This window comes from Rhinatrema bivittatum, chromosome 1 (genome assembly GCF_901001135.1).
Source record: "Rhinatrema bivittatum chromosome 1, aRhiBiv1.1, whole genome shotgun sequence".
Classification (NCBI taxonomy): Eukaryota; Metazoa; Chordata; class Amphibia; order Gymnophiona; family Rhinatrematidae; genus Rhinatrema; species Rhinatrema bivittatum.
In genome coordinates this window covers 157,388,089-157,413,621 of record NC_042615.1, presented here as the reverse complement: position 1 = coordinate 157,413,621, position 25,533 = coordinate 157,388,089, and the positions used below count along the sequence as shown (strand labels likewise).

The 25,533-nt window shown below is 42.1% G+C and overlaps 1 protein-coding gene across 2 annotated transcripts in view; it reads left to right on the top strand.

Moving 5' to 3' along the window:
• The window catches only part of NSUN7 (NOP2/Sun RNA methyltransferase family member 7), a 298,057-nt gene that overhangs the window by 94,529 nt on the left and 177,995 nt on the right, over window positions 1-25,533 (top strand). For both annotated transcript variants that reach the window (XM_029588977.1, XM_029588986.1), the window contains exon 5: window positions 17,466-17,618. In XM_029588977.1, coding sequence (XP_029444837.1) covers window positions 17,466-17,618 — 153 coding nt within the window. The remainder of the gene's footprint in view (window positions 1-17,465; window positions 17,619-25,533) is intronic.

Sequence of the window (25,533 nt, the reverse complement as noted above, 5' to 3'; positions counted from 1 at the left end):
GAGGATCTATCTTTCATTAATTTTGTGAAAGAGATGTCAGAAGTTGTACCTTTTCAACTACAATCTGAAGCTGATGACAGACACCAGATGATGGAACTCCTTCAATTTCTGGATGCTCCAAAAATCATCGCTTCCATCCCTATACACCAGGTGTTTTTGGATCTGCTCAAGAAAAACTGGGAATCTCCTTCATCAGTGTCCCCAGTTAACAAAAAAGCTGACTCCACCTACCTTGTCCAGTCAGCACCAGGTTTCCAAAAACCTCAACTGGATCATCGCTCTGTTGTGGTTGAGTCCGCGCAGAAGAAGGCCAAGCGTCTTAAGCCACACTCTTCTACCCCGCCTACCAGGGACAACAAGTTCCTAGATAATGTTGGACGGAAAGTCTATCATGGAGCTATGTTGATTTCACGCATAGCTTCATATCAACTTTATATGACTCAGTACAACAGAGCCATCCTTAAGCAGATGCAAGACTATGCTGACACGTTACCAGACCAATACCAACCGCAGCTTCAAGCCCTTCTTCACAAGGGATTTGAGGCAGGGAAGCACGAGATTAGGACTGCCTACGACATATTCGATGCTTCCACAAAAGTTTCAGCCACAGCCATCTCAGCCAGACGTTGGGCTTGGTTAAAATCATCCAACCTTCGCCCAGAGGTTCAGGATCGTCTTGCTGATTTACCCTGCTTAGGCGATAATTTGTTTGGAGAGCAAATTCAGCAGATTGTGGCGGAGTTGAAAGACCACCATGAGACGTTGAAACAACTCTCATCTGTCCCACCTGAGCTGACCTCCAAGCAACCGCAAAAGAAAGACTCTAAGAAGTCATTCTTTCGACCACGCCGTTATTACCCTCCATCGGCCAGGCCTCGTCCAGCTCGATCCTCTACTAGGCCTCAGCCGCGTCAGCCTAGGAAACAAAGGCCTACTGTAGCCCCTCCTCCTGGGCCTGCGGCTGGCCTTTGACTCCCCTGTAGGGAACACATGCCAAACCCCTCTTCCGGACATCCCTGTAGGAGGTCGACTGTACCATTTTCTACAACCATGGTTGCAGATCACCTCAGATCAGTGGGTGCTAACAATTATCGCACAGGGTTACCACCTCAACTTCATAACTCTTCCGGCAGACTCCCCGCCTCTTCAAGCGTGGAGTCTATCCACCCATTTGGCTCAATTACAACAGGAAGTATCTCTTCTTCTGCAATCAAATGCTATAGAACCCGTTCCTCCCTCTCAACGAGGCAAGGGATTCTATTCCAGATACTTCCTAATACCAAAGAAATCGGGGGGACTACGTCCCATTTTGGACCTTCGAGCCCTCAACAAATACCTTCAAAAAGAGAAGTTCAAAATGGTAACCCTAGGCGCGCTGCTCCCTCTGCTACAAAGAGGGGATTGGCTGTGCTCTCTCGACCTCAAGGACGCTTATACCCACATTGCGATCACACAATCCCATCGCAAATATCTGCGGTTTCTCGTAGGCCACGACCATTATCAATACCGTGTCCTACCTTTCGGTCTAGCTTCTGCCCCACGAGTCTTTACCAAATGTCTCGTAGTGGTAGCAGCATTCCTCAGGAAGGAAGGTGTCCACATCTACCCATACCTGGACGATTGGCTAATCAGGGCCTCCACCCAACAGATAGCTCAATCCTCCCTAAAATTGACAATTCAAACACTCCTTTCCTTAGGGTTTCTCGTCAATTACGAGAAATCTTGCTTAGTCCCGTCTCAAACCTTATCCTTCAATGGAGCAGACTTGGACACCTTGCAGGCAAAGGCTTACCTTCCTCTTCAGAGGGTCCACACCTTAACATCCCTGGCTCGCCAGCTCCAGTCTCAGAACACTGCCACGGCTCGCCAGTTCCTCATTCTCCTAGGACACATGGCATCCTCGGTTCAAGTCACTCCCATGACCCGACTAGCCATGAGAGTAACACAATGGACTCTACGACACCAATGGATTCAAGCTTTTCAGCCTCTGTCCTCCATAGTCACAGTCACGCAAGCGCTGCGCCTATCCTTAACCTGGTGGACGACTCAGGTCAACCTCCTTCAGGGCTTACCCTTTCTTCCACCGGATCCGCAAGTAATCCTAACTACCGACGCTTCTCACATCGGTTGGGGAGCCCATGTGGACGACTTTCAAACCCAAGGGTTATGGTCCAACGAGGAAGCCGAACACCAGATCAATTTCCTGGAACTTCGCGCAATCCGCTATGCACTCCGAACTTTCAAAGATCATCTATTCCATCAGATAATCTTAATCCAGACGGACAACCAAGTGGCCATGTGGTACATAAACAAGCAGGGAGGCACAGGCTCCTTCCTTCTGTGTCAGGAAGCTGCGCAGATCTGGGCGGAAGCCCTCTCCCACTCCATGTACCTCAGGGCCACTTACCTGCCGGGAGTAGACAATGTATTGGCAGACCAGCTGAGCCGTGTCTTCCAACCGCACGAGTGGTCACTCGATCCTCTGGTAGCGACCTCTCTGTTTCACAAGTGGGGTTCTCCCCGCATAGACCTCTTTGCGTCCCCTCAGAACCACAAAGTGGACGATTACTGCTCTCTCATTCGGAGCCAGCACTCTCGGCCGAGGGATGCATTCTCCCTCAAGTGGACAACCGGTCTGCTCTATGCATTCCCTCCACTTCCTCTTGTGTCAAAGACTCTCGTGAAGCTACGCCAGGACGGGGGAACCATGATCCTGATAGCACCTTACTGGCCACGCCAAGTATGGTTTCCAATACTCCAGGATCTCTCCATCCGCAGGCACATTCCTCTGGGAAAGGACCCGCATCTGCTCACTCAAAACGACGGATGCCTCCTCCATCCCAACCTCCAAGCCTTGTCCCTGACGGCATGGATGTTGAAAGGTTAGTCCTTCAGCCTTTCAACCTTTCAGATTCCGTTTCTCGGGTCCTGATAGCTTCACGAAAGCCTTCCACAAGAAAGTCTTACTCATACAAATGGAAAAGGTACACATCATGGTGCACTTCTCAGTCCCTTGATCCCCTTTCCTGTCCAATCTCCAAATTCTTGGACTATTTATGGCATCTCTCTGAATCAGGTCTTAAAACCTCTTCTATCAGAATGCATGTCAGTGCGGTAGCCGCCTTCCATAAAGGTGTACAGGGTGTCCCTATTTCAGTACAACCCCTAGTAACCCATTTTCTTAAAGGCTTGCTCCATCTGAAGCCACCCTTACGTCCTCCGGCCCCATCTTGGGACCTTAACCTGGTTCTTGGTCGTCTAATGAAACCTCCTTTCGAACCTCTGCACTCCTGTGAGTTAAAGTATCTCACATGGAAAGTGTTATTCCTTTTGGCTATCACTTCAGCTCGCAGGGTTAGTGAATTGCAGGCCCTAGTTACCTATCCGCCTTACACTAAGCTCCTGCAGGACCGGGCGGTACTCCGCACTCACCCTAAATTTTTACCTAAGGTAGTTTCTGAGTTTCATATTAATCAATCCATCATACTACCTATCTTTTTTCCCAGGCCCCACTCCAACTCCGGGGAACAGACTCTGCATACCCTAGACTGCAAACGAGCTCTAGCTTTTTATCTAGACCGTACAGTTGCTCACAGGAAGAGCACTCAATTATTTGTCTCTTTTCATCCTAACAAGTTAGGACATCCTGTGGGTAAGCAGGCTCTTTCCTCCTGGTTGGCGGACTGCATTTCTTTTTGCTATCAGCAAGCTGGCATTCCCTTTCAAGACCGTGTGAAAGCACACTCTGTGAGGGCCATGGCGACGTCAGTGGCACACCTTCGATCGGTGCCGCTTCCTGACATCTGCAGGGCTGCAACCTGGAGTTCTCTCCATACCTTTGCAGCCCACTATTGTTTGGACAAAGCTGGAAGACAGGACTCCATCTTCGGCCAATCTGTCTTGCGTAACCTTTTTCCAACGTGATGTACCAACACCCTTCCACCTTCCCGGTAGGGTGCGGATGCCCTTTACCAAATTCCACCCCAGTTGTAGTGCCTGTTGCACGTCGTTGGGTGCATTTGGTGCAAGTCAGGACATCCTCAGCTCGGTACTCACCCATTTGTGAGGACAACCATTCTGCTTGTCCTGTGAGAAAGCAAATGTTGCTTACCTGATGTAACAGGTGTTCTCACAGGACAGCAGGATGTTAGTCCTCACGAAACCCGCCCGCCACCCCGCGGTGTTGGGTTTGTTTTGTTTTTACTTTCTAGGCACTGCCTGTAGCTTTGAAAATCAGACTGAAGGGAGACCCCTGCTGGCTGCAGGGTCAGTGCCTTGCTGGGCATGCCCAGTAAGGGCCAGTCAAAGTTCTGTTAAACTTTGACAGAAGTTTTCCGTGGTGGGCTCCATCCTCGATGTCACCCATTTGTGAGGACTAACATCCTGCTGTCCTGTGAGAACACCTGTTACATCAGGTAAGCAACATTTGCTATTTCTAGCTTCAGGCTTTCTACATTCTGGTCTCCTGACATCATCTGTCAGAGTACACTTAAGTGCATTTTCAGCTTACCATAATACAATGGGAGATGCACCAGTATCCGTACAACCCCTTGTCAGTAGATTTATGAGAGGTTTAATTCACATTAAACCACCAATATGGCCACCAGTCACAGAATGAGTCCTTAATTTGGTGTTAACCAGGCTCATGCATTCTCCCTTTGAGCCCATGAATTCCTGTGATTTTTAAATTTCTCATATGGAAGACTATCTTCCTAATAGCCATTACATCTGCTAGAAGGGTTAGTGAGTTACAAGCACTTGTCACATACTCACCCTATACAAAATTCCTCCATGACCAGGTGGTACTCCGTACACATCCAAAATTCCTTCCCAAGGTAGATACGGAATTCCATTTGAATCAATCCATAGTTTTGCCCACATTCTTTCCAAGACCTCATTCTGACCAAGGTGAGAGGGCTTTGCATACCTTGGACTGTAAACGTGCACTGGCATACTATTTAGACCGCACTGCAGTCCACAGGAAATCCACCCAACTCTTTGTTTCTTTTGACCCAAACAAACCGGGTAATCCAGTGGGCAAACCAACTCTCTCCAACTGGCTAGCAGATTGTATAGAATTCTGCTATGAAAAAGCAGGCCTTCTGCTCCAAGGACGAGTAAAGGTGCATTCAGTGAGAGCAATGTCAACCTCAGTAGCACACTATTGTTCAGTGCCAATTCTTGACATATGTAAAGCGGCATCATGGAGTTCTCTTCACACCTTTGCAGGTCACTACTGTTTGGACAAGATTCAGCCTACGGACAATCTGTCTTAAAGAACTTGTTTCCAGTATAATCCCAACTCCTTCTACATCCAACCTGCTTTGATTTTAGGCTGCCTCATTTTCACCAACAATACTTCAGTGTTGGTTCACTACAAAATGACTCAGCCTCTAGTTTGCTAATCACCCATTTGTGAGGACTAGCATCCTGCTTGTCCTGGGATAAAGCAAAATTGCTTACCTTATAATAGGTGTTATCCCAGGACAGCAGGATGTAGTCCTCACGAAACCTGTCCGCCACCCCGCGGAGTTGGGTCCGATACGTTTTATTATCTTATTTTTTTCTAACGCTTATTGCTACTTATGAGACTGAAGGGAAACCCCTGTGGCTCGAGGGATCATGGCGTGCTCAGTGGGCTCAGTATGCCAGTCAAAAGTTTCTAGAAACTTTGACAGTTTTCCGTGATAGGGCTCCGTCAGTGACGTCACCCATATGTGAGGACTACATCCTGCTGTCCTGGGATAACACCTATTACAAGGTAAGCAATTTTGCTTTACCACTCAGAGCTGCCTGTCCATCCTTTTGCTTTGTTCTTTTAGGGCTAACCTGTCTGTTTTCCCAGTGTCCTCTGCAGCTTTCATTGGCTAATATCTTCATATCCTAGGGCTATTTCTATCTGTGTGAGATGCCCATTTCATCACACCCTTCCTATATCTCTGCATTTCAGTAGCTTTAATATTATTACTTCCATAAATTACTGCTCCTCTCTCTTTTTTTTGCTTTATGTATTTATTTTTTTCTGTACAGACTACAACCTGGTGTAAATAAATGCAGAGCTGTATTATGGCTGAGGTGGGGCCCGGTGCAAGAATGAAACACAGGGCTAGAGCACAGGGTATTTTTATTTATTTTATTTAAAATCTTTTCTATACCGTCGCTAAGTTATATACCATCGCAACGGTTTACATGTAGTCACATATTTAATGTAAGTAAAAGTGTACTATAGTACATTCTAACAGGTGCCATCAAAGGTTCGGTTACAATATATCATTAAACAAAATAATTTTTAGAGAAGTGGGTCATGACTGAGTGTACTGAAAGTACTTTTACGGGTAAATTTATTATACATAGTGTTATCAATATGATAGTTGTGATGTGGGGTTCATAGACTACTCTACTGTATTGTCATAAGTACTGTGTGTCTGTGTTTATCTGCTTATTCCTGAATAATTTCTATTCTCCCGTCTCCTTGTAAAATGTCTGTTTAAAAAGCCATGTGTTTAAACTTTTCTTAAATGCCTTGAGATAGTGAGGGGAAGAAAGATGTAGGGAATGGAAAGTGAGGGAAAGATGAAAGTGAATTTCCTTTTCTTTCCCTTCCTTCTGTCTCTCTCCTCCTCTTGTCTGGCTCCTTGCCACTGTACCCACAATAAGGTTGCCAGCTCAGTGCCCTGTACTGTAGATACATGTCAAAAAGCCTATCCCCTCTTCCTTTGCATCCTTTCTTCTTCTTCCAGTACTATACATGTTCATGCTCCACATAGGATTCTTTTCCAAGCATTAAAGCTCTCTCTTGAGAGGAGGAGTCGGGGCAGATCATGGGGTCTGCCAGCATACACTGGCTCACAAGCCTTATATCACTGACAACTTGCTGCTAGAGCTACCACAGATATCTTAGTAGCTAGATCTGGAACTGACCCCAGCAGTTTCTCTGCTGGTGCTGGAAGAATGAGGGGCCTGCAAACACAACTTGGCTTACACATAATAACATAGTAAATAACTGCAGAAAAATACAGAATTGGACTATCCAGTCTCTTAGGGTTGTAAATGTGGCTCCATATAGGTTGTCCCAATGTCTGTCTTGGAAGCACAAAATCATTTCAGTGTGATTTGAACTACTGTTCTGAGTAGGTTACCCTAGTATTTTGTTTCCATCTTCTTGCCGTTAAGAGATACTTTTATCCTGCACTTGAATTCTGCTACTGTTTTTGTCTCCAGCACGATCTGAAGGAGGGCATTTCATGCCTCCACCACCATTTCCATTAAATATTTTCTGATATTCCTGAGTCCGCTTCCTTTGTAGCTTCATACTCTGAACCCTAGCTCTCTGCTTCCTTTCCATTAGAAAAGGATTGTGCATTAATATCTTTCAGATATTTAAATGTCTGTATCATAAATAACTGTCTCTACTCTAGGGTATACATGTTCAGGTCCTCAAGTCTTATCTCATGTGTCTTTTGGTGCAGACCCCACACCATTTTGACTGCCTTTCTCTGGACCTCCTCAAGCCCCTCTCTATCCTTTTTTGGTATATGGCCTCAAGAATTGAACAATATTCCAAATGAGGCCTCTCCAATTTGTACAGGCTCATTATCACTTTCTTTTTTCTGCTGGTTATGCCTCTCTTTAGGCAGCCTAGCATCCCTGTGCTAGTCTTGCTAGAAAGGCATAATCATCTTGTTTTACTACCTTGAGATTATCGGGCACTATCACCCCAAGATGTCTCCTAATCAGTTCACTTTTCTAATTAATTTTCATTTCAGTTTCCATATATTACATTCACTGCGTGTTCCAAATAAAAATATACACAGTCACATAAAACAAACTAATTAAAACTTACCAAGACATCAAAATATTATGGCTAAAAATATACATCTTTTCTGAATGTGGACCCTTGGTCCGAAAGGGAGTTGGAGTTGCTGGAGAGGAGCAGAGACCCCGCTGGAGCTTCACCACTACCAGCCCATGTTCCCCTTAGGTTGAGCCCTCTGGTGCTGGGGCTGGCTGGACTTACGTGGGGCCTCTGTGGTCGATGTCCAGGCAAAGGTCAAGACAAGAATAAGTCCAAAGAACAGGATGGGACATGAACTCAGGAAACTGAGTAAGTCAGGCTAGGAGACTTGTTGCCAATGCACTAGCAGAATGCAGGGACTATCCTTTTATATAGTCCCTGCACAATGATGTCATCTGAGAGGGCTGCGCGATTAACTGCTGCTGGCCCTTTAATTTGAAGCACAACAGCGTGAATGCGAGCCTAGGGAGCCAGCTGAAGGCTGGTTGCATCAGAGGACCCGCAGGCCAGAGAAAGACAGCCCGAAGCTTCCTGCTGCGCTGCCGACTGAAGAAGAGGCAGACCAACTGCAGCAACAGCAGCAGGGAGGAGAGGCAGAGCGAAAGCAGCAGGCCCTGGGCCGGCCACGGGACAATGGCGGCGGGCTCTGGCGAAACTTCATTGGCTGCTGAACAGGGCAGCTGACCCGCACAACATCAGTTGACTTGCTTACCATGCTAGTGACTTTTATATTTAAGCTTGCAAGAAGAACCATGCTTTAATCCTCCTTTCTAAACAGTTTAATGTCTGCTTTCATTCTCAGCTGTAAAGGCAGTTCATTCCATACTTTTGGGCTACCATAAGAGAAGGCTCTTGCATGTGTTAGTAAATTATAAGATTTACCCACTGGCAATGCTAAATTCGTACCTGAAGATTTCGGCACTCAGGCCAATGCAGATATTTTGTAAGTGCATAATAAGTTCCTGAATATAGTAACTCGTGTATAATAATCAATAAACGAAATTGGCACCTCTATCTAATTGGCAGCCAGTGTAAGGTATGCAATACTGGAGTTGCGTGCTCAAACATATTGATACCATAAATCAGTTTAGCGTTCACATGCTGGATTAATTGTAATGCACATAACACTAAAAGTGTCAAACCTACTAATAAAATACTGCAGTTATCTAAATTACTGAGTACCAGTGACTGCACAACGGTTCTAAACGTTTCTGGGTGCATAAAATAATCATTCTTAGCATTTTAAATTTATAAAGTGATCTTTATACTAAATTCTGAATAAGAAACTTCATGGATAGTTGGAAGTCTAAAATGATACCAGGGGTAGAAGAACACCATTATATAGGACATTTAAAATATCAATGGGTGAACGTTTACAAACCCATAAAATTTTTGATTTTGCACATTTAATAATAGCGCATTTTTTATTAGCCAGCTTTTTTCAGCATCCAACACTTGACATATCTGTAATATAGGTGAGGTATTACTCTCTTCACTAGGAATATACAATTGTATATCGTCTGCTTAAATATAGAATTGAACTCCCATTGATTGGATGAGCTGGTCTAAGGGAGCGAAGTATATATATTAAAAAGTACAGGTGAGAACGATCGCTGAGGGATTCCGGTGGGGAGAGGTTTCCATTCAGAAAAGATATTCCCCCATCTAAGCTTTTTGGCTTCTTTCCATAAGGAAAGATATAAACCACTTTAAGGACTATGCCATCCAAGTCTAAACTATATAATCTGGATATCAGGGGTGTATGAGTCAGAATATCGTACGCCGAAGCAATGTTTAACTAAATCAATACCCCTATCTGATTTTGATTCAGTTTTTGATGTAATATATCTGTTAAAGAGAGTAAGAGATGTTCTGTCATGTCCTGACCTAAAACCAAACTGCTGATCCTGTAAACCATGTTCTTCTTCTAGGAAATCTAGTTGAATCGGCACACATTTTTTGACCATCTTAGCTAAGGTGGGCACATTTTGAAATTGGTCTATAGTTTGAAAGCTCCATCAAGGAAACTTTTATCATCTTTAATGGCTGGCCTCTTTAAGTGATGGTGAGGTTCATCCTCCCGTAATGAGCTATTCACTAACATTAGTTTAATAGTGAATGATGTTACCTTTAGATTCTTTTCTACATAGAATGGACAAGGATCCAAAGGAGAAAAAGTAGATTGAGCAATCACAGATGAAATTTCTATAGTTGAAATTGTCCTGAATCTCTTCCATTTAGGTAGATATCCTGGATCATCCGATGTAATCTCTTGTTTGGGATTCTGTGATACATTCATTCAAATTTTCTGGATTTTTCCTGATTTTTTTTTTTTCCCTCAAAGTAATGTTAATTGATTACACCCTGAACAGGTTTTCCAAATAGTTTCCTAACAGTTGCGAATAGTGCTAAAGGACAAATTTTTGGAGTGTTTTCTTACCTTTTTATATTGCAATCTATAGTTTTGCATTTTCACCATATAAATCTATTTTATGAGCACTATTCTTATCCTTTTGCCATTTTCTCTCAGTTCTTCTCAGGCTCCTGCGTAAGATTAGTAATTCATGAGTTAAACCATTTTATCTTCTTCTTGGAGTCTTGGACAGAAGCCTCTCATCATGGGACCCCACTATATCATAACTTTTAGATAAACTAGTATTCCACTTGGTCACTGCACTTTATATAGGAATACTATCTTAGTCAAAAGCATTTTTCATCTTTCCATTGCACTAAGAATTCTTCCAGTGGCACACTAGGACACACTAATTTTCTAGATTTATTAAATATATATCCTGTTCTGACTCAAACAGCTAAATTAAAACACTGGAAACTATGATCTGACAACATAATTTCTTTCATGTCAATATCATTCAATGATGTCAACCATTCTTCTGGTCAAAAAAAATTGATCATGTGACCTCCTGCATGAGTTGGGGCCTTTACTAGCTGCATTCATCAAATTTAGCAATTCCATTGCACAAGGTGAAGAAGTGTTGACAGCGAGCACATTAAAGTTTCCTATAAAAATTAATTTGGGGTACTGGAGAGTTATAAAGCACACAAATATTCAGGTTTTATACCTTGATTAACAGATTTAACTGGGGAAGGAAGTTCATTGACCAGTAACTTTACCCCTATTTGATACTCGTGGATTATCAAAACCCCCTCTCTCCATGCTGAATGAGCACAATGAGCTCATCAGCTCTTCCCCCTCCCGCCCCCCCCCCCCCCCCCAACTTGTACAGTGCTTTTTGAATTTATGAACCTGAAATGCATGTCTTTCTACTCTCTTGCATTGAAACTGCCATGCTTTTGACCGTGCCTCAAGTTTTCTTAGGTTATTTGACATTGTCTGTTCCCTCAGGTATGTCAGCTTCATTGTAAATTTTACACCCACAAAAAGACAAAGATATTGAACAGAATCTGCCCCAGGACTGATCTCTGAGGAATTCCAGAGATCAGTCCTGGGGCATTCCATTTACCTCTACCTGGCCAGACTTGGGATCCATGTTAGCTGTGGTTTGTTAGCCCCTGGCTGAGCACTGTCACTGTGGTGGTCGGGATGGGGAATATTAAAAAAAAAAAAAGAGGAAAAATTCCCAGGTAGTTTCAAATAAAGGCTCAAGGCATTGTAATCAATAGATGCTGTTCCAATTGAGCTGGAAGCCCAAAGGAGCAAGAGGAAACTGCTGGACAAAATAAAACATTGGAGCACTGAAACTTTACCTATGAACTGGATCTGGAGAAAGTTTTCTAATGTTTAAAAAAAATAATAATAAAAAATAATCTTGTAGCCTTATGGTATAAGTGGCTCTAGATTAGATGTCTTATCTGCCATCATATTCCATGATTCTGCGGAGCCAATGAATCTAAATTTAGAATATCTCTTGGTACTGTAGGATAAAATATTCCCCTGCCAAGGCTAGGCTTTAAATATGGATTGCAGATCTAGCAAAAAAATCAAAACAAAAATAGTTTACTACAATGATTAATGAATCAAGCAGCTAGAGTCTTAATGTGACCCTTAGGGAGCTGCTCCAACTCTCCCCACCTCTGTAAAATGAAAACATTTTTGCTTAGATAGCAACTTCAGAACTTGAATCCATTAAATGTAAAATTGACAGTTTAGTGTAAGTGCAATCTTTCTGGGATATTTAGAGTAGCTGATATATGGGAAGCCAAACATGAAGACTTTGGCTCAGACTTTGGTTCACTCAGCTTATCCAGAATCCTTTGCTATCTCTGACCTAACTGGAATTTCTGGCATACAAGGAACTGACTGATCCGAGCTTGAATGGCTTCTGGGAGACATCTGGAATGAATTCAGACCTATTCAGATATGATGGAGGGTCATGAGGTCACAACGAACACATGGACCAGGCCATGTTCTCACAGAATACTGTCTCGACTTGAGGGGCCCAGTGTAACTGGAGATCTCCATGAGATTAGGAGTCTGATCAAAGGACTGGAACGAGTGACAGAACAAAGGCCTACTGAAACTAATCATCAGACATGTGGCCTACTGAAACTAATCATCAGACATGTGGGTATCTGCTAGGCCTAATTGGATCTCAATATGGGAGGCGGGACCAGGGTATCTTAGACATAGGTTGTCTGATTTGGACACAGGACACGTGGTACCTGATACTCTATAAAGTCCTATTAAAACGTCAGCACTCATTGACAAATGTTGAGACATGCAGGGAGAGCCTTTAGAAACATAAGGCTCCCATTCTGAGTCTCCCAGAGGTCTTATATGATTGGCTTTCAATATTAAATAATAAACTTAGATTTGTATTAACGTTGGACCTCTGTTTGTCCTTGGGGCAGCACTTTGAAGCTGATTTTTCAACATAGCCCATTCTTTTTTTTTTTTTTTTTTTTTTTTTTACACTTTATAATTTAAAGACAGTTAACAAGTTAAACAATTTGACAAGAAATGGTATAGAGAGACCAAAAACAATTTAGAAGATAAATCTTATCAGAATTATATGGATCTCAACAATATCCTTAGTCCACTAAGGGGGATATTCCAATGGAAAATATGTGAAGCAAAATGAACATCAAATTTAACATAGAAAGGAAAAAGGCCTCACCACACTAAAGTGTTAAGGTGTTCCGACCTTAGAATCCAGAGAGCTTATTTAGGAGCTAGTCAGTGTGGAAGAGGAATCCTGTCTTACTTTATCATTCAAAAAGGAATTAAGCTGGAAAGGTAAAAAAAAGAAATGTAACCCCTGCGTGTTTAATAATGCATTTACAGGGAAAATGTAACCAAAAAATAGCTCCCAAACTAATTACTGCAGGACGCATTAATAAGTAACATTTTCTTTTCAATCATTACTTTAGCAACATCAGGAAACATGTGAATCTTATTTCCTAAAAACAATGTCTCTCTTTCGGAAAAAGATTTTTAATACAAAGTCCCGGTCTGAGACCAAGGCAAATGTAACAATTAAGGTTGCAGATATAATTCCTTTTCCATTGAACTCTCAGAAAAGAGGATAGATGTGATATATCGGGTGGAACACTATCTGCAGGTCTATTATCCAAGTGCGAAGATACCTTATCTGGCAAATAATACGCTTTTGAAATAGGTGGAAGCAAATTTTCTTTGATTAATACTTCTAGGAAATATCTACGTAGCAAATCAACTGATTTTGTAAACTCTTTTTTTTTAGGAAAGTTTAAAATCCTAAGATTGCATCGTTGATTAGTATTTTCCAGGTTTTCCATTTTGTTTTGTAGAAACAAATGTCCAGCTGAGATAGTATTGAATTTTGCATAATTATCCCCTTGGACTCCAGAGCTTCTACTTGAACTTTAATTTGTGAAATTTGGGACTGAGAGGAGTTAAATGTGTAGCCAATTCACGTTGTTGAAAAACAAATTGGGAAACTTGATTCGAAAGATTTGCAATAGCTTCCCAAATTATGTCTAAAATAACAGTTTCTTTAATAAACCCTCCTAACATTATTACCTCCAGTGAAAACGCTGTAGATTGGTATTGGGGAAATGTTCTGCAAGGATTCCCTTCCTTCACTTATCCGGCAAACTGCTCCTTCTGCTTGCTCCACCCGACACTGTTATTGGAGACTTCAATTACCCCAATAATGGGAGACTTCAATTACCCCAATATTGACTGGGTATATGTATCATCAGGTCACGCTAGAGAGATAACATTTCTGGATGGAATAAATAATAGCTTTGTGGAGCAATTGGTTCAGGAACCAACGAGAGAGGGAGCAATTTTAGATCTAATTCTCAGTGGAGCACAGGACTTGGTGAGAGAGGTAATGGTGGTGGGGCCGCTTGGCAATAGTGATCATAATATGATCAAATTTGATTTAATGACTGGAAGAGGAACAGTGTGCAAATCCAAGGCTCTCGTGCTAAACTTTCAAAAGGGAAACTTTGATAAAATGAGAAAAATTGTTAGAAAAAAACTGAAAGGAGCAGCTACAAAAGTAAAAAATGTCCAAGAGGCGTGGTCATGGTTTAAAAAAAAAAAATAATACCATTCTAGAAGCACAGTCCAGATGTATTCCACACATTAAGAAAGGTGGAAAGAAGGCAAAACGATTACCGGCATGGTTAAAAGGGGAGGTGAAAGAAGCTATTTTAGCCAAAAGATCTTCATTCAAAAATTGGAAGACGGATCCAACAGAAGAAAATAGGATAAAGCATAAACGTTGGCAAGTTAAATGTAAGACATTGATAAAACAGGCTGAGAGAGAATTTTAAAAGAAGTTGGCTGTAGAGGCAAAAACTCAAAGTAAAAACTTTTTAAAATATATCCGAAGCAGAAAGCCTGTGAGGGAATCAGTTGGACCGTTAGATGATCGAGGGGTTAAAGGGGCACTTAGAGAAGATAAGGCCATCGCGGAAAGATTAAATTATTTCTTTGCTTCGGTGTTTACTGAAGAGGATGTTGGGGAGCTACCCGTAATGGAGAAGGTTTTCATGGGTAATGATTCAGATGGACTGAATCAAATCACGGTGAACCTAGAAGATGTGGTAGACCTGATTGACAAACTGAAGAGTAGTAAATCACCTGGACCAGATGGTATACACCCCAGAGTTCTGAAGGAACTAAAAAATGAAATTTCAGACCTATTAGTAAACATTTGTAACTTATCATTAAAATCATCCATTGTACCTGAAGACTGGAGGATAGCAAATGTAACCCCAATATTTAAAAAGGGCTCCAGGGGTGATCTGGAAAACTATAGACCAGTTAGCCTGACTTCAGTGCCAGGAAAAATAGTGGAAAGTGTTCTAAACATCAAAATCACAGAACATATAGAAAGACATGTTTTAATGGAACAAAGTCAGCATGGCTTTACCCAGGGCAAGTCTTGCCTCACAAATCTGCTTCACTTTTTTGAAGGAGTTAATAAACATGTGGATAAAGGTGAACCGGTAGATATAGTGTACTTGGATTTTCAGAAGGCGTTTGACAAAGTTCCTCATGAGAGGCTTCTAGGAAAAGTAAAAAGGCATGGGATAGGTGGCGATGTCCTTTCGTGGATTGCAAACTGGCTAAAAGACAGGAAACAGGGTAGGATTAAATGGAGAATTTTCTCAGTGGAAGGGAGTGGATAGTGGAGTGCCTCAGGGATCTGTATTGGGACCCTTACTTTTCAATATATTTATAAATGATCTGGAAAGAAATACGACGAGTGAGATGATCAAATTTGCAGATGACACAAAATTGTTTAGAGTAGTTAAATCACAAGCAGATTGTGATAAATTGCAGGAAGACCTTGTGAGACTGGAAAATTGGGCATCCAAATGGCAGATGAAATTTAATGTGGATAAGTGCAAGGTGATGCATATAGGGAAAAATAACCCATGCTATAATTACACAATGTTGGGTTCCATATTAGGTGCTACAACCCAAGAAAGAGATCTAGGTGTCATAGTGGATAACACATTGAAATCGTCGGTTCAGTGTGCTGCGGCAGTCAAAAAAGCAAACAATGTTGGGAATTATTAGAACGGGAATGGTGAATAAAACGGAAAATGTCATAATGCCTCTGTATCGCTCCATGGTGAGATCGCACATTGAATACGGTGTACAATTCTGGTCGCCGCATCTCAAAAAAGATATAATTGCGATGGAGAAGGTACAGAGAAGGGCTACCAAAATAAGGGGAATGGAACAACTCCCCTATGAGGAAAGACTAAAGAGGTTAGGACTTTTCAGCTTGGAGAAGAGACGACTGAGGGGGGATATGATAGAGGTGTTTAAAATCATGAGAGGTCTAGAACGGGTAGATGTGAATCGGTTATTTACTCTTTCGGATAGTAGACTAGGGGGCACTCCATGAAGTTAGAATGGGGCACATTTAAAACTAATCGGAGAAAGTTCTTTTTTACTCAACGCACAAATAAACTCTGGAATTTGTTGCCAGAGGATGTGGTTAGTGCAGTTAGTATAGCTGTGTTTAAAAAAGGATTGGATAAGTTCTTGGAGGAGACGTCCATTACCTGCTATTAAGTTCACTTAGAGAATAGCCACTGCCATTAGCAGTGGTAACATGGAATAGACTTAGTTTTTGGGTACTTGCCAGGTTCTTATGGCCTGGATTGGCCACTGTTGGAAACAGGATGCTGGGCTTGATGGACCCTTGGTCTGACCCAGTATGGCATTTTCTTATGTTCTTATGCCAGCTGGTCTCGATCATCAGAGTGTGACGGGGGCATGCTGATCGTGTCAGCTTCTCCCGTGGGGGGGCCAGGCTGAGGAGGAGCCCGAATCAGCTCCGGCAAAAAGGATGACTCCTAGGTCCGGGGTCGACAGCGATGGAACACTACTCGACTGACCTCCCAAGGACTGCTCCACGGAGCACGATGGAAGCTCCTGGCTCCGTACAACATGCTAGTCCATCGAGCCCGAAAATAGCGAACCATCTGAGGCTTCGGGGAACACTCTGACCCTTACTTTCCTCTTCCCCATATTACAGGTACTTCAGATCGTATAGAAGTGAGAAGAAATTTAAGGGGAATAAGGATAGTCCGGAGCTCCACAGATTAGCGTGCAGTCATCTTGGATTCCCCCCCCCCCCCCCCCGGATTGCCTAGAGTAGCCCATTCTTTCCACTTTATTTCTTTTGCATCCATATTGTGAAGATCCCTTCTGGTCTGACTGGGATGCTGAACTCTAAGCATGTACTTGCAGGGTTTCTTTTTGTTGTTTTAAGGACAGACTAATTGCATTATAGTTGTTACAAATCCTACTCCTGTATACTGAAATTGTCTACTTGCCCTGCCTCCCCCCCCCCCCCCCCCCCCAACTTTGACATTTGATGAGACTTCTTGAAAGCTGATCACCAGCAGCGTGGGAATAACCATACAAGAGGTAGACTGGATTAGAACTGCAGTATCTGTAAAAATGGCTGACTGATGGACTGTCTGCAATACAAACACCTTGTATATCTTTTATATTTTGAAAAGAAGTCGATAAGTAAACAAAATGAAATAGCACATACAGATATACAAATGCTGAATGAATAGTGAGATTATTTCATCAGTATGTAAGTTAGGAAAAATAATTGGCATACATGTATGATACTTCTGTATCACAAGGTTAATAAAGAGAAGCACTAACAAGCAGATACACTATCTTAATACAGTTTGATGTTGAAAGTTGCTTTTATATTTGTAGCTATAAAACAAAACTGGCTGCTTCACTTGCAAGATGTCGAATTAAACATGATGCCCTGACAATTGACCATATTCTACCTGAAAATGTGCGGAAACAGGAACAGAGAGCCTTTACTTTGCCCCTCTATGCTTGGATCAACATAGCTAAAACTAGGTAAGTGGACATATTTAAAATTTTTATAACTTGGACAAGTTCTTCTCATCATTATCCGGTAGACTTTAAAAGCATTGCTCTCGCAAAAACAGCCCCATACACACGTATGTGGGCCGCGCGTAAGCAACGTAAATTTTAAGAAACCAGAAAGTACGCACATACGTAGCTGTGTGCGCACCCAGAATGAGACAGAAAAGGGGCGGGGCATGGGCATTCTGGGGTGGGACCAAGACTTGTGTGCGTAACCCCTGCATTATCCAAGGCTGAACATGGCAACGTGTGCCATGTTACCTGATGAGGCGTAAGTCTGGAGATTTTGAGCCAAAGGGATCCTGAATACGGGGGGGACGACGACACTCTATTAGAGGGACAATTTGACACTATATATCTCCCACTGTAATAGGGCACTTTCAATTCAGGGTGGATTTTGGGGGGGGGGGGGTGAGTTACATTGGTCTGCCTAGGGTGCAAGGGTCTGTAAACCCTAATAACACTGTATTTGAAGGAGTCCATAGTTGGAATATCTTATCTTCTCCAATGTGCAGCTAGTTCACATCTAACTGCTACCAAGATTTGGACCTTAAATTTCAGTTTTTATGTGGGCCATCTGTTTGGGATTATCAAAAGCAGATACATTTTAGGGTCCAAAATTAATGTAATGTCAAGTATTTCAAGAATCACCTCTTTAACCTTGTCCCAAAAAGATTTAATTCTCCCACATTCCCACCACACATTCCAACATATACCCGCGTACCACATTTTCACCAACATAATTCAGAAACTGGTTACTTTTATGCATCATTTCAGTTCTACATCTACTGAACGACTGGCACATTTCATTAGTGATGGTAATAAGAACCAGTGTGGACTAAGGGCAAAGTGGAAAGCAAGCACAGAGGCTGGCATATTTTAGGCTCAGACTTCAATTTTAAGCAAAAGTTGGATGAAAAAGTTCACAAAGTCTGCAAGTCTGTTTGTACAATTTTTGAAATATTTACATTTTTTGGTCTACGAGTTGAATACATAAGCAAATTGCAGAGACATAAATAATTTAAATTTCAGGCCAATATCTTTCTTACCATTCATTGCAAAGATAATAGAAAAAGTAGTAAATACTCAACTATCTGAATTCATCAAAGAAAATATACTCTTTCCAAAATCTATTTGGTTTCAGAAAAAAAAACATACTCTAGAAACTTTATTATCAATGACTGATACAATACGTCAAGGTTTTGAATCGGGATAGTCATACATCTTAATACTGCTTGATCTTTCTGCAGCTTTTGATACTGTGGATCATGTAATTCTGACACAATGATTAATAGAAATGGGTATCTCCAGAAAAGTTCTAAAATGTTCAATTCATGTTTAGAAAGCTGAATGTATCGGGGCGTGGTTTAGCCACGGAGCGGAATGGCAGCTTAAGGGAAGAGCTCCGGATCACCATGAATGGAAATTAGAATCCACCACCATCTTGCCCCCCAGGACCGATGATAAATTGATGTGATAAGTTTTCCTGATCATATATATTCATGCAAGCCCAAGCGAAAAGGGATCAATTTGAGTAAATTCTCATACTTAAAATCCAGAGAGGGGACAGCGCATCAAGGAGGCAATACGGATCTCGCTATGGCGGCTTCACACGAGGACGACGTAGATTCCCCTGGAGAGGAGCATAGCCCTCAGCTGTCAGAGGTACCCACGAGAGAGGAATTTAGAGGTTGGTTCGGTGATTTGAGGAGAGTTATGAAAGAAAATAAAAAAGAACTCCTCGATAAAATGGCGGAAATGCGAGAAGACATGGGAGAGATTGGACGCAGAATAGACTACTGCGACATCAGACTCGAAGCACACGCAAGTAAAATTGAAAAATTACAATCTCAATGTGATTCCGTGGCTAAAGGTGGGGACGAACTGCTTCTTAAATTAGAGGTTCTCGAAAACAGAAATAGGAGAAGCAATCTCCGCTTTAGGGGGATCCCCAAAGTGGAGGCCTATAATGATTGCCACGCGGTTGTCCGCTCTTTGCTCCTTTTTTTTTTTTTTATCTCAGACGGGAGACCCAGACAAAGAACCGGTTCCCGACCCAATGATTGAGTTGGAGCGAGCACACCGAACATTGGGGCCGCGTAATGGGAATCTTCCCCGAGACATCATTGCATGTTTTCTACACTTCCCGGATAAAGACAGGGTGCTAATGGCGGCGAGAAAAAAGCAAACCTGGCAATGGAACGGAGTGTCGGTCTCAGTTCTTCCAGATTTGTCACTTGGAACCTTGAAGAGACGTCAGTCTTACAGCTCAATCACCTCCATACTAAGGAAAGAAAACATTCAATATAAATGGCTATACCCGGTAGGCATATCTGTAACCATTCAGGGGATCAGCACACGAGCGAATTCCTCGGATGATGCAGCAGCCATTTTAAAAGCAGCGGGTCTTCCTATTCAACAGCCCATCCCGGCAGAGAGTAAAAGTCGGGTGGAACCTCCACGATGGCAGCAGAAGTCTGCGGAGGCAAGAGACTTCAAGCAACTCCGGACCAACCGTTGGGTTGGGTTGGGTTGATGTGGATCCCGAAGGACCTTTGTGAGCTTTAACAATACTTGCATAGAAAAGTTTTATTTGCAATATTAATAGATGTTGATGGCGCTGAGGACTCTGTTAGGAGAGTTAGTTTCAGTAAATGCCGTCTCACAAGTCATAATGTTGAAAGGAAAATTTGTTGTTTCTGGTGTTCGGGGGGGGGGGGGGGATGGGGAGGATGAAGGGCGGAGGGAAACAGTGCAAGGGGCATGACCATTTTGCTGTCGAGCCACTTTAAGCCCTGTACCTGCACTCGCAGGAACGCCGAGCTTGCTTGGCGTTGATAGCACAGGGGGAAGGGGGGGGAGAGAGGGAACGTTCACAAGATCTAGCGATAGTAGCGGCAATTGGTTTAAGGGAAGAAAACAGTCTCTTGTGGATTTTATCACATTGCTGGGCAGGATATTTTGGGAAGGTCCCCTTATGGTTAGGTGACCAGCGTAGGTGGTCCTTGCGATCATTTAAGAAGCATGTAAACTCATGGCTCTTAAATTAGCATCCTTAAACGTCAAAGGGCTTAATATTCCGCACAAGCGTCATCTCCTGAAACAGGATTTGCAGAATTCTCCCGCAGGGGTTATATGTCTGCAGGAGACCCATCTGCGTAGACGCTATGAGCACCTATTGCAGTGGCCCATGTTTGCTTACCGGTGGTTCTCTCCAGCATCAAAAAATCACAAATATACTGGGGTATGTGTCCTGTTTAAACAAAGGTATGACTGTTATCAAGTCGCATGTTGAAGATCCAGAAGGGAGATATTTATTGATTAAATTTGAATATCAGGGGGAACTGTTTCATTGTTGACTGTTTATGCTCCCAATACCAATCCATTGAGTTTCTGGGACTCTTATAGATAGGCTTCTTACTCTGGAGGCGGAAGGGTTTTTATTAATCATGGGAGACTTTAATCTTACCCTTTGCCCACAGGTTGACAACTCAGGAGGGAGCTTATCGGGAACCGGGTAATTCAGGAAGAAACTTAAGTCCCTCATTGATAAATGGGATCTGGAAGATGTGTGGTGTCAATTTAAATCCCAATGTCAAACATTACACTTTCGTTTCTTCGCCCCACCAATCATATTCGAGAATAGACTGTATACTGCTAGATAAAACATTACACAGGAGGGTCCAGAGGGTGTATATTAACCCAATAACTTGGTCTGACCATGCTTTAGTGGTTTAGAAATGGGAGCATTGGTATCCGAAACAGGTTTCCGGCCGTGGAGCTTAAATGATTCACTCCTTGGTGACGTCAATTTTAGTGACAAACTGAAAGAAGAGGTCACTTCCTACCTTGCCACCAATGAGGGGGACCCAACAGTTATCTGGGACTGTCTGAAAGTAATCTTGAGGGGACATTTGATTTCTAGGGGGGCCTACCTCAAGAAACAAAAGAAGCAATTGAAAAGGGCTCTGTTGGATAACATAAATCGCTTGGCGGAGCGACATCATAGAACACTGGATAGGTCAATTTATGTTCAATTACAAAATGTAAGGAGGAAGTTGAATGCAATGGCAGATGCCAAATTGAGGGCCCAATTGGCCTTGCGGACGCAAGATAAATTCGAATGGGGGAACCGGTCGGGGAGGCGCTTAGCTCGCTACCTGAAACACAAGCAGACCCAGTCCCAGATTACTAAAATTAGGGGCTTTGGAGGCTTTCTTACGTCTCCGCCTGACATAAGACATAGATTTCAACAGTTTTATGGGGCTCTCTATGCCGACAATCCATTCATTAGTATAGAACAAATCATGGCCTATTTGCAAGAGGTAGATCTCCCTCACCTGGCGGAGGAGGAGAGAGCATACTTAGATCGTGAGATCTCACAAGATGAAATTGCCGAGGCCATTAAGAGTTTTAAGGCTAACAAAGCCCCAGGGCTAGATGGTTATACCCCATCATTTTACCAAAAGCTTGTTCCAGTCTTATTGAAGCCCCTACAGAAGTTTTTTAACCACCTTTGGGAGGGGAAACCTATGGGAAGAGGAGCTAATACTGCTGGCATCACTATTCTGGGGAAGCCGGGGCAAGACCTAACTAATTGTGGGTCTTATAGGCCAATCTCCCTCATCAATATTGACCTGAAGCTTCTAGCCAAAATTATGGCGTCCCGCTTAAATGCCATTTTGGGTCGACTAGTCCACATAGACCAAGCAGGATTTATACCTGGGAGAATGACGGCGGATAATATCCGCAAGATTGTGGATCTGATCTGGTGGGTTCAGGACAAAAATATACAGACTGTTTTATTATCTGTAGATGCGGAGAAGGCCTTTGATATGGTCCACTGGCCATTTCTTTTTTCCACCCTAAGGAAATGGATTTCTAAATGGATTGCAGCAATTGGATAACGTCCCACAGGCAAGGGTGAAAGTAAACGGGATCTACTCGGAGGCCTTCTCCATCCAACTTGGCACACGGCAGGGGTGCCCTCTATCACCATTATTGTTTGCTTTATTTTTGGAGCCTTTAGCCTCCAGAGTGCACAAGAATGCTAACATCCAGGGGGTCACGTTGGGCGATACAACATATAAGATGTCCATGTTCGCGGACGATGTCCTGTTTTCACTCACTAATCCGGCTACCATGTTAGCGGCCACCCTAACTGAACTGCAGAATTTTGGGGAGGTCTCAGGATTTAAATTAAACGTGGAGAAATCGGAGATATTTAATATCTCTGTACCCACGACTCAGGTCCACGATTTGCAGAAGTTGATCCCTTTTCATTGGGCACCACAGAAAATTAAATACCTGGGGGTATACATTAACAAAAACCCTGGTGACCTGTTTAGGCTCAATTATCCTCCACTAGTTAAAAAGATTTTCCAGGACCTAGACCGCTGGTCCGGTCTATATCTATCATGGTTCAGTCGTATAGCCTCTATTAAGATGAATGTCCTTCCTAGGCTGGGATACTTATTTCAATCTCTCCCCATACATATATCCAATGCAATTCTTAAACAATGGCAGAGGAAGATCTTTTCCTATATCTGGAGACGTCGTCCCCCGAGTGTGTCTCAATTGGTTATGTTTCGTCCCAAGTTGAGGGGGGGCTGGGGGTCCCAAATATCAGATGGTACTACGCAGCGGCCCAGCTGAGGGTGATCTTCGATTGGCATCGAAAAGGGGAGCAAAAACAATGGAGTGTTGTCGAAAGTTCATGGTGGGCAAAATGCCACTCTGCTTGCTCATTTGGTTACCTCGGGAGGCGTGGACTCCATTACAACATGTCCCAATGTCAGTACAAAATACTCTTATCATATGGGAGGCATGGAAACCGCACCTTGTGGGAGATAGGAAATATTTCTATAGTTCAGGTATCGCAGATCATGCTCTCCTACACAAAGGGGGCCAGGTGAAGGCCCTTAGAATTTGGGAGGAAAGGGGAATTAGCGGTATGGGAAAAATCTGGAAGGGAGACCACACAATCTCCTTCACAAATTTGCGGGAATGATGCCAGATGGCTTCAACAGATGTATTTGCTTACATCATCATCATCATCTTTTTCATGCGGAGAAGATGGCGATGGACTTGGCGTTGGGAAAGACACAGTTTGAGCACTGGTGTGAAAGGGCAGACTATCTAAAACAGGGCATATGTTGTATAATATAGCTGATAGAGGTGAACCTTGTGGAACTCCTATATCCATGATCATGGTATCTGAGAAGCTGTTTCCTATTCTTCCTTGATACATTCAGCTTTCTTTTTTTTTTTTTAATTTATATTTTATTGATGTTTCCAACATAATACCAGTAAAACAATTGGTGGTGTACAGTGGAATGACCATCCCCATGAGAAAAACATCAACAATCCAATATAACAGTGCCCTAACAAATAGTCAATTATTCAAGTGGAAGGTTACCAGTTGTATTGAATAACTGACTATTTGTTAGGGCACTGTTATATTGGATTGTTGATGTTTTCCTCATGGGGATGGTCATTCCACTGTACACCACCAATTGTTTTACTGGTATTATGTTGGAAACATCAATAAAATATAAATAAAAAAGAAAGCTGAATGTATCAAGGAAGAATAGGAAACAGCTTCTCAGATACCATGATCATGGATACAGGAGTTCCACAAGGTTCACCTCTATCAGCTATATTATACAACATATTTGCTATCATTATGCAAACTTCTTTCTTGTCTTAGTTCACAATTCTGTATTTAAGCTGATAAATGGTTTTTCATACCAGCTGATACCTCTATTCATCATACATTCAAAATATTAAATATATACATCTGCAATTCAAAAACTGTTATCCATATTAAGTTTCTATGGTTAAATAGAAAGAAATCGATTAATACACCATTGTATTTCATAATAGGATCATGTAGCATTAAAGTAGTTGAAAATGTATGAGATCTAACATAATAGACAATAATTTAACTATGAATAGACGTTAACACAATTGTCTGGGTACAATAAATTACATCTGTTATAATGACTAAAAACTTTGTTGAATCTAAATTTCTGCATGGTTTTGCAAACCTTGATTTTTATTTTTTTCAAATTGACTGTTCTAATGCATCATTACTAGGATTGCTTGCAAACACATTAAGATCATGTCAAATGCTCCAAAATGCTACCACAATAGTACTCACTAGAAGTAAAAAAAAAAAAAAAAAAAAAAAACTTGATCAAATTACCCCTGTATTAATGTCATTACACTGATTTTCCGTCGATTAAGCAGGGCATTTAGCCATGCATACTGGGTGACGTCATCCGTGATGTCACGAAGGCGGAGCTTACTCTCATAGCTCGTTAATAAAGAATCTGGTTGGGAGCCACATTACACTTCCACATGCCATAAAGAAACCTTAGATCAGCAAACAAAGGCTTATTAAGTATACCTTGGATTCAAAGTGCCTATTTGAGTGAAGCTAGGGATAGGGTTCTATCAATCTCTGGACCTAAATTGTTGGAGAAAATGCCTGACTAATTCGGAATGTAAAGAGATTTTAAGAATGATCTGAAACCATGGCTCTTTAAAATGACATTAGAGTGTGATTAAATATATCAAATATAATTCAGAGATGGAATTACTCTAAAATAAGAATTTGCAATCCTTTTGCCCAAGTCCATAAATGTTTCGAAGCAGAGTTTTCCTTGGAGAATAAGTTTAAATGTAATTTGCTTTGTTTCAATGTTTTAAATTTACCTGTATTTCGTCTTACTTATTTTATGTATGTTTACTTTGTAAACTGCAATGGTTATGATCTAGAAAAATGGTATATAAATGGATAAATAAAAATTCTTGCAACTACTGGTAAGGAAAAACATGCAAGCAAAATGTGCAAATAACTATGTAGGATTTTTACCCAATT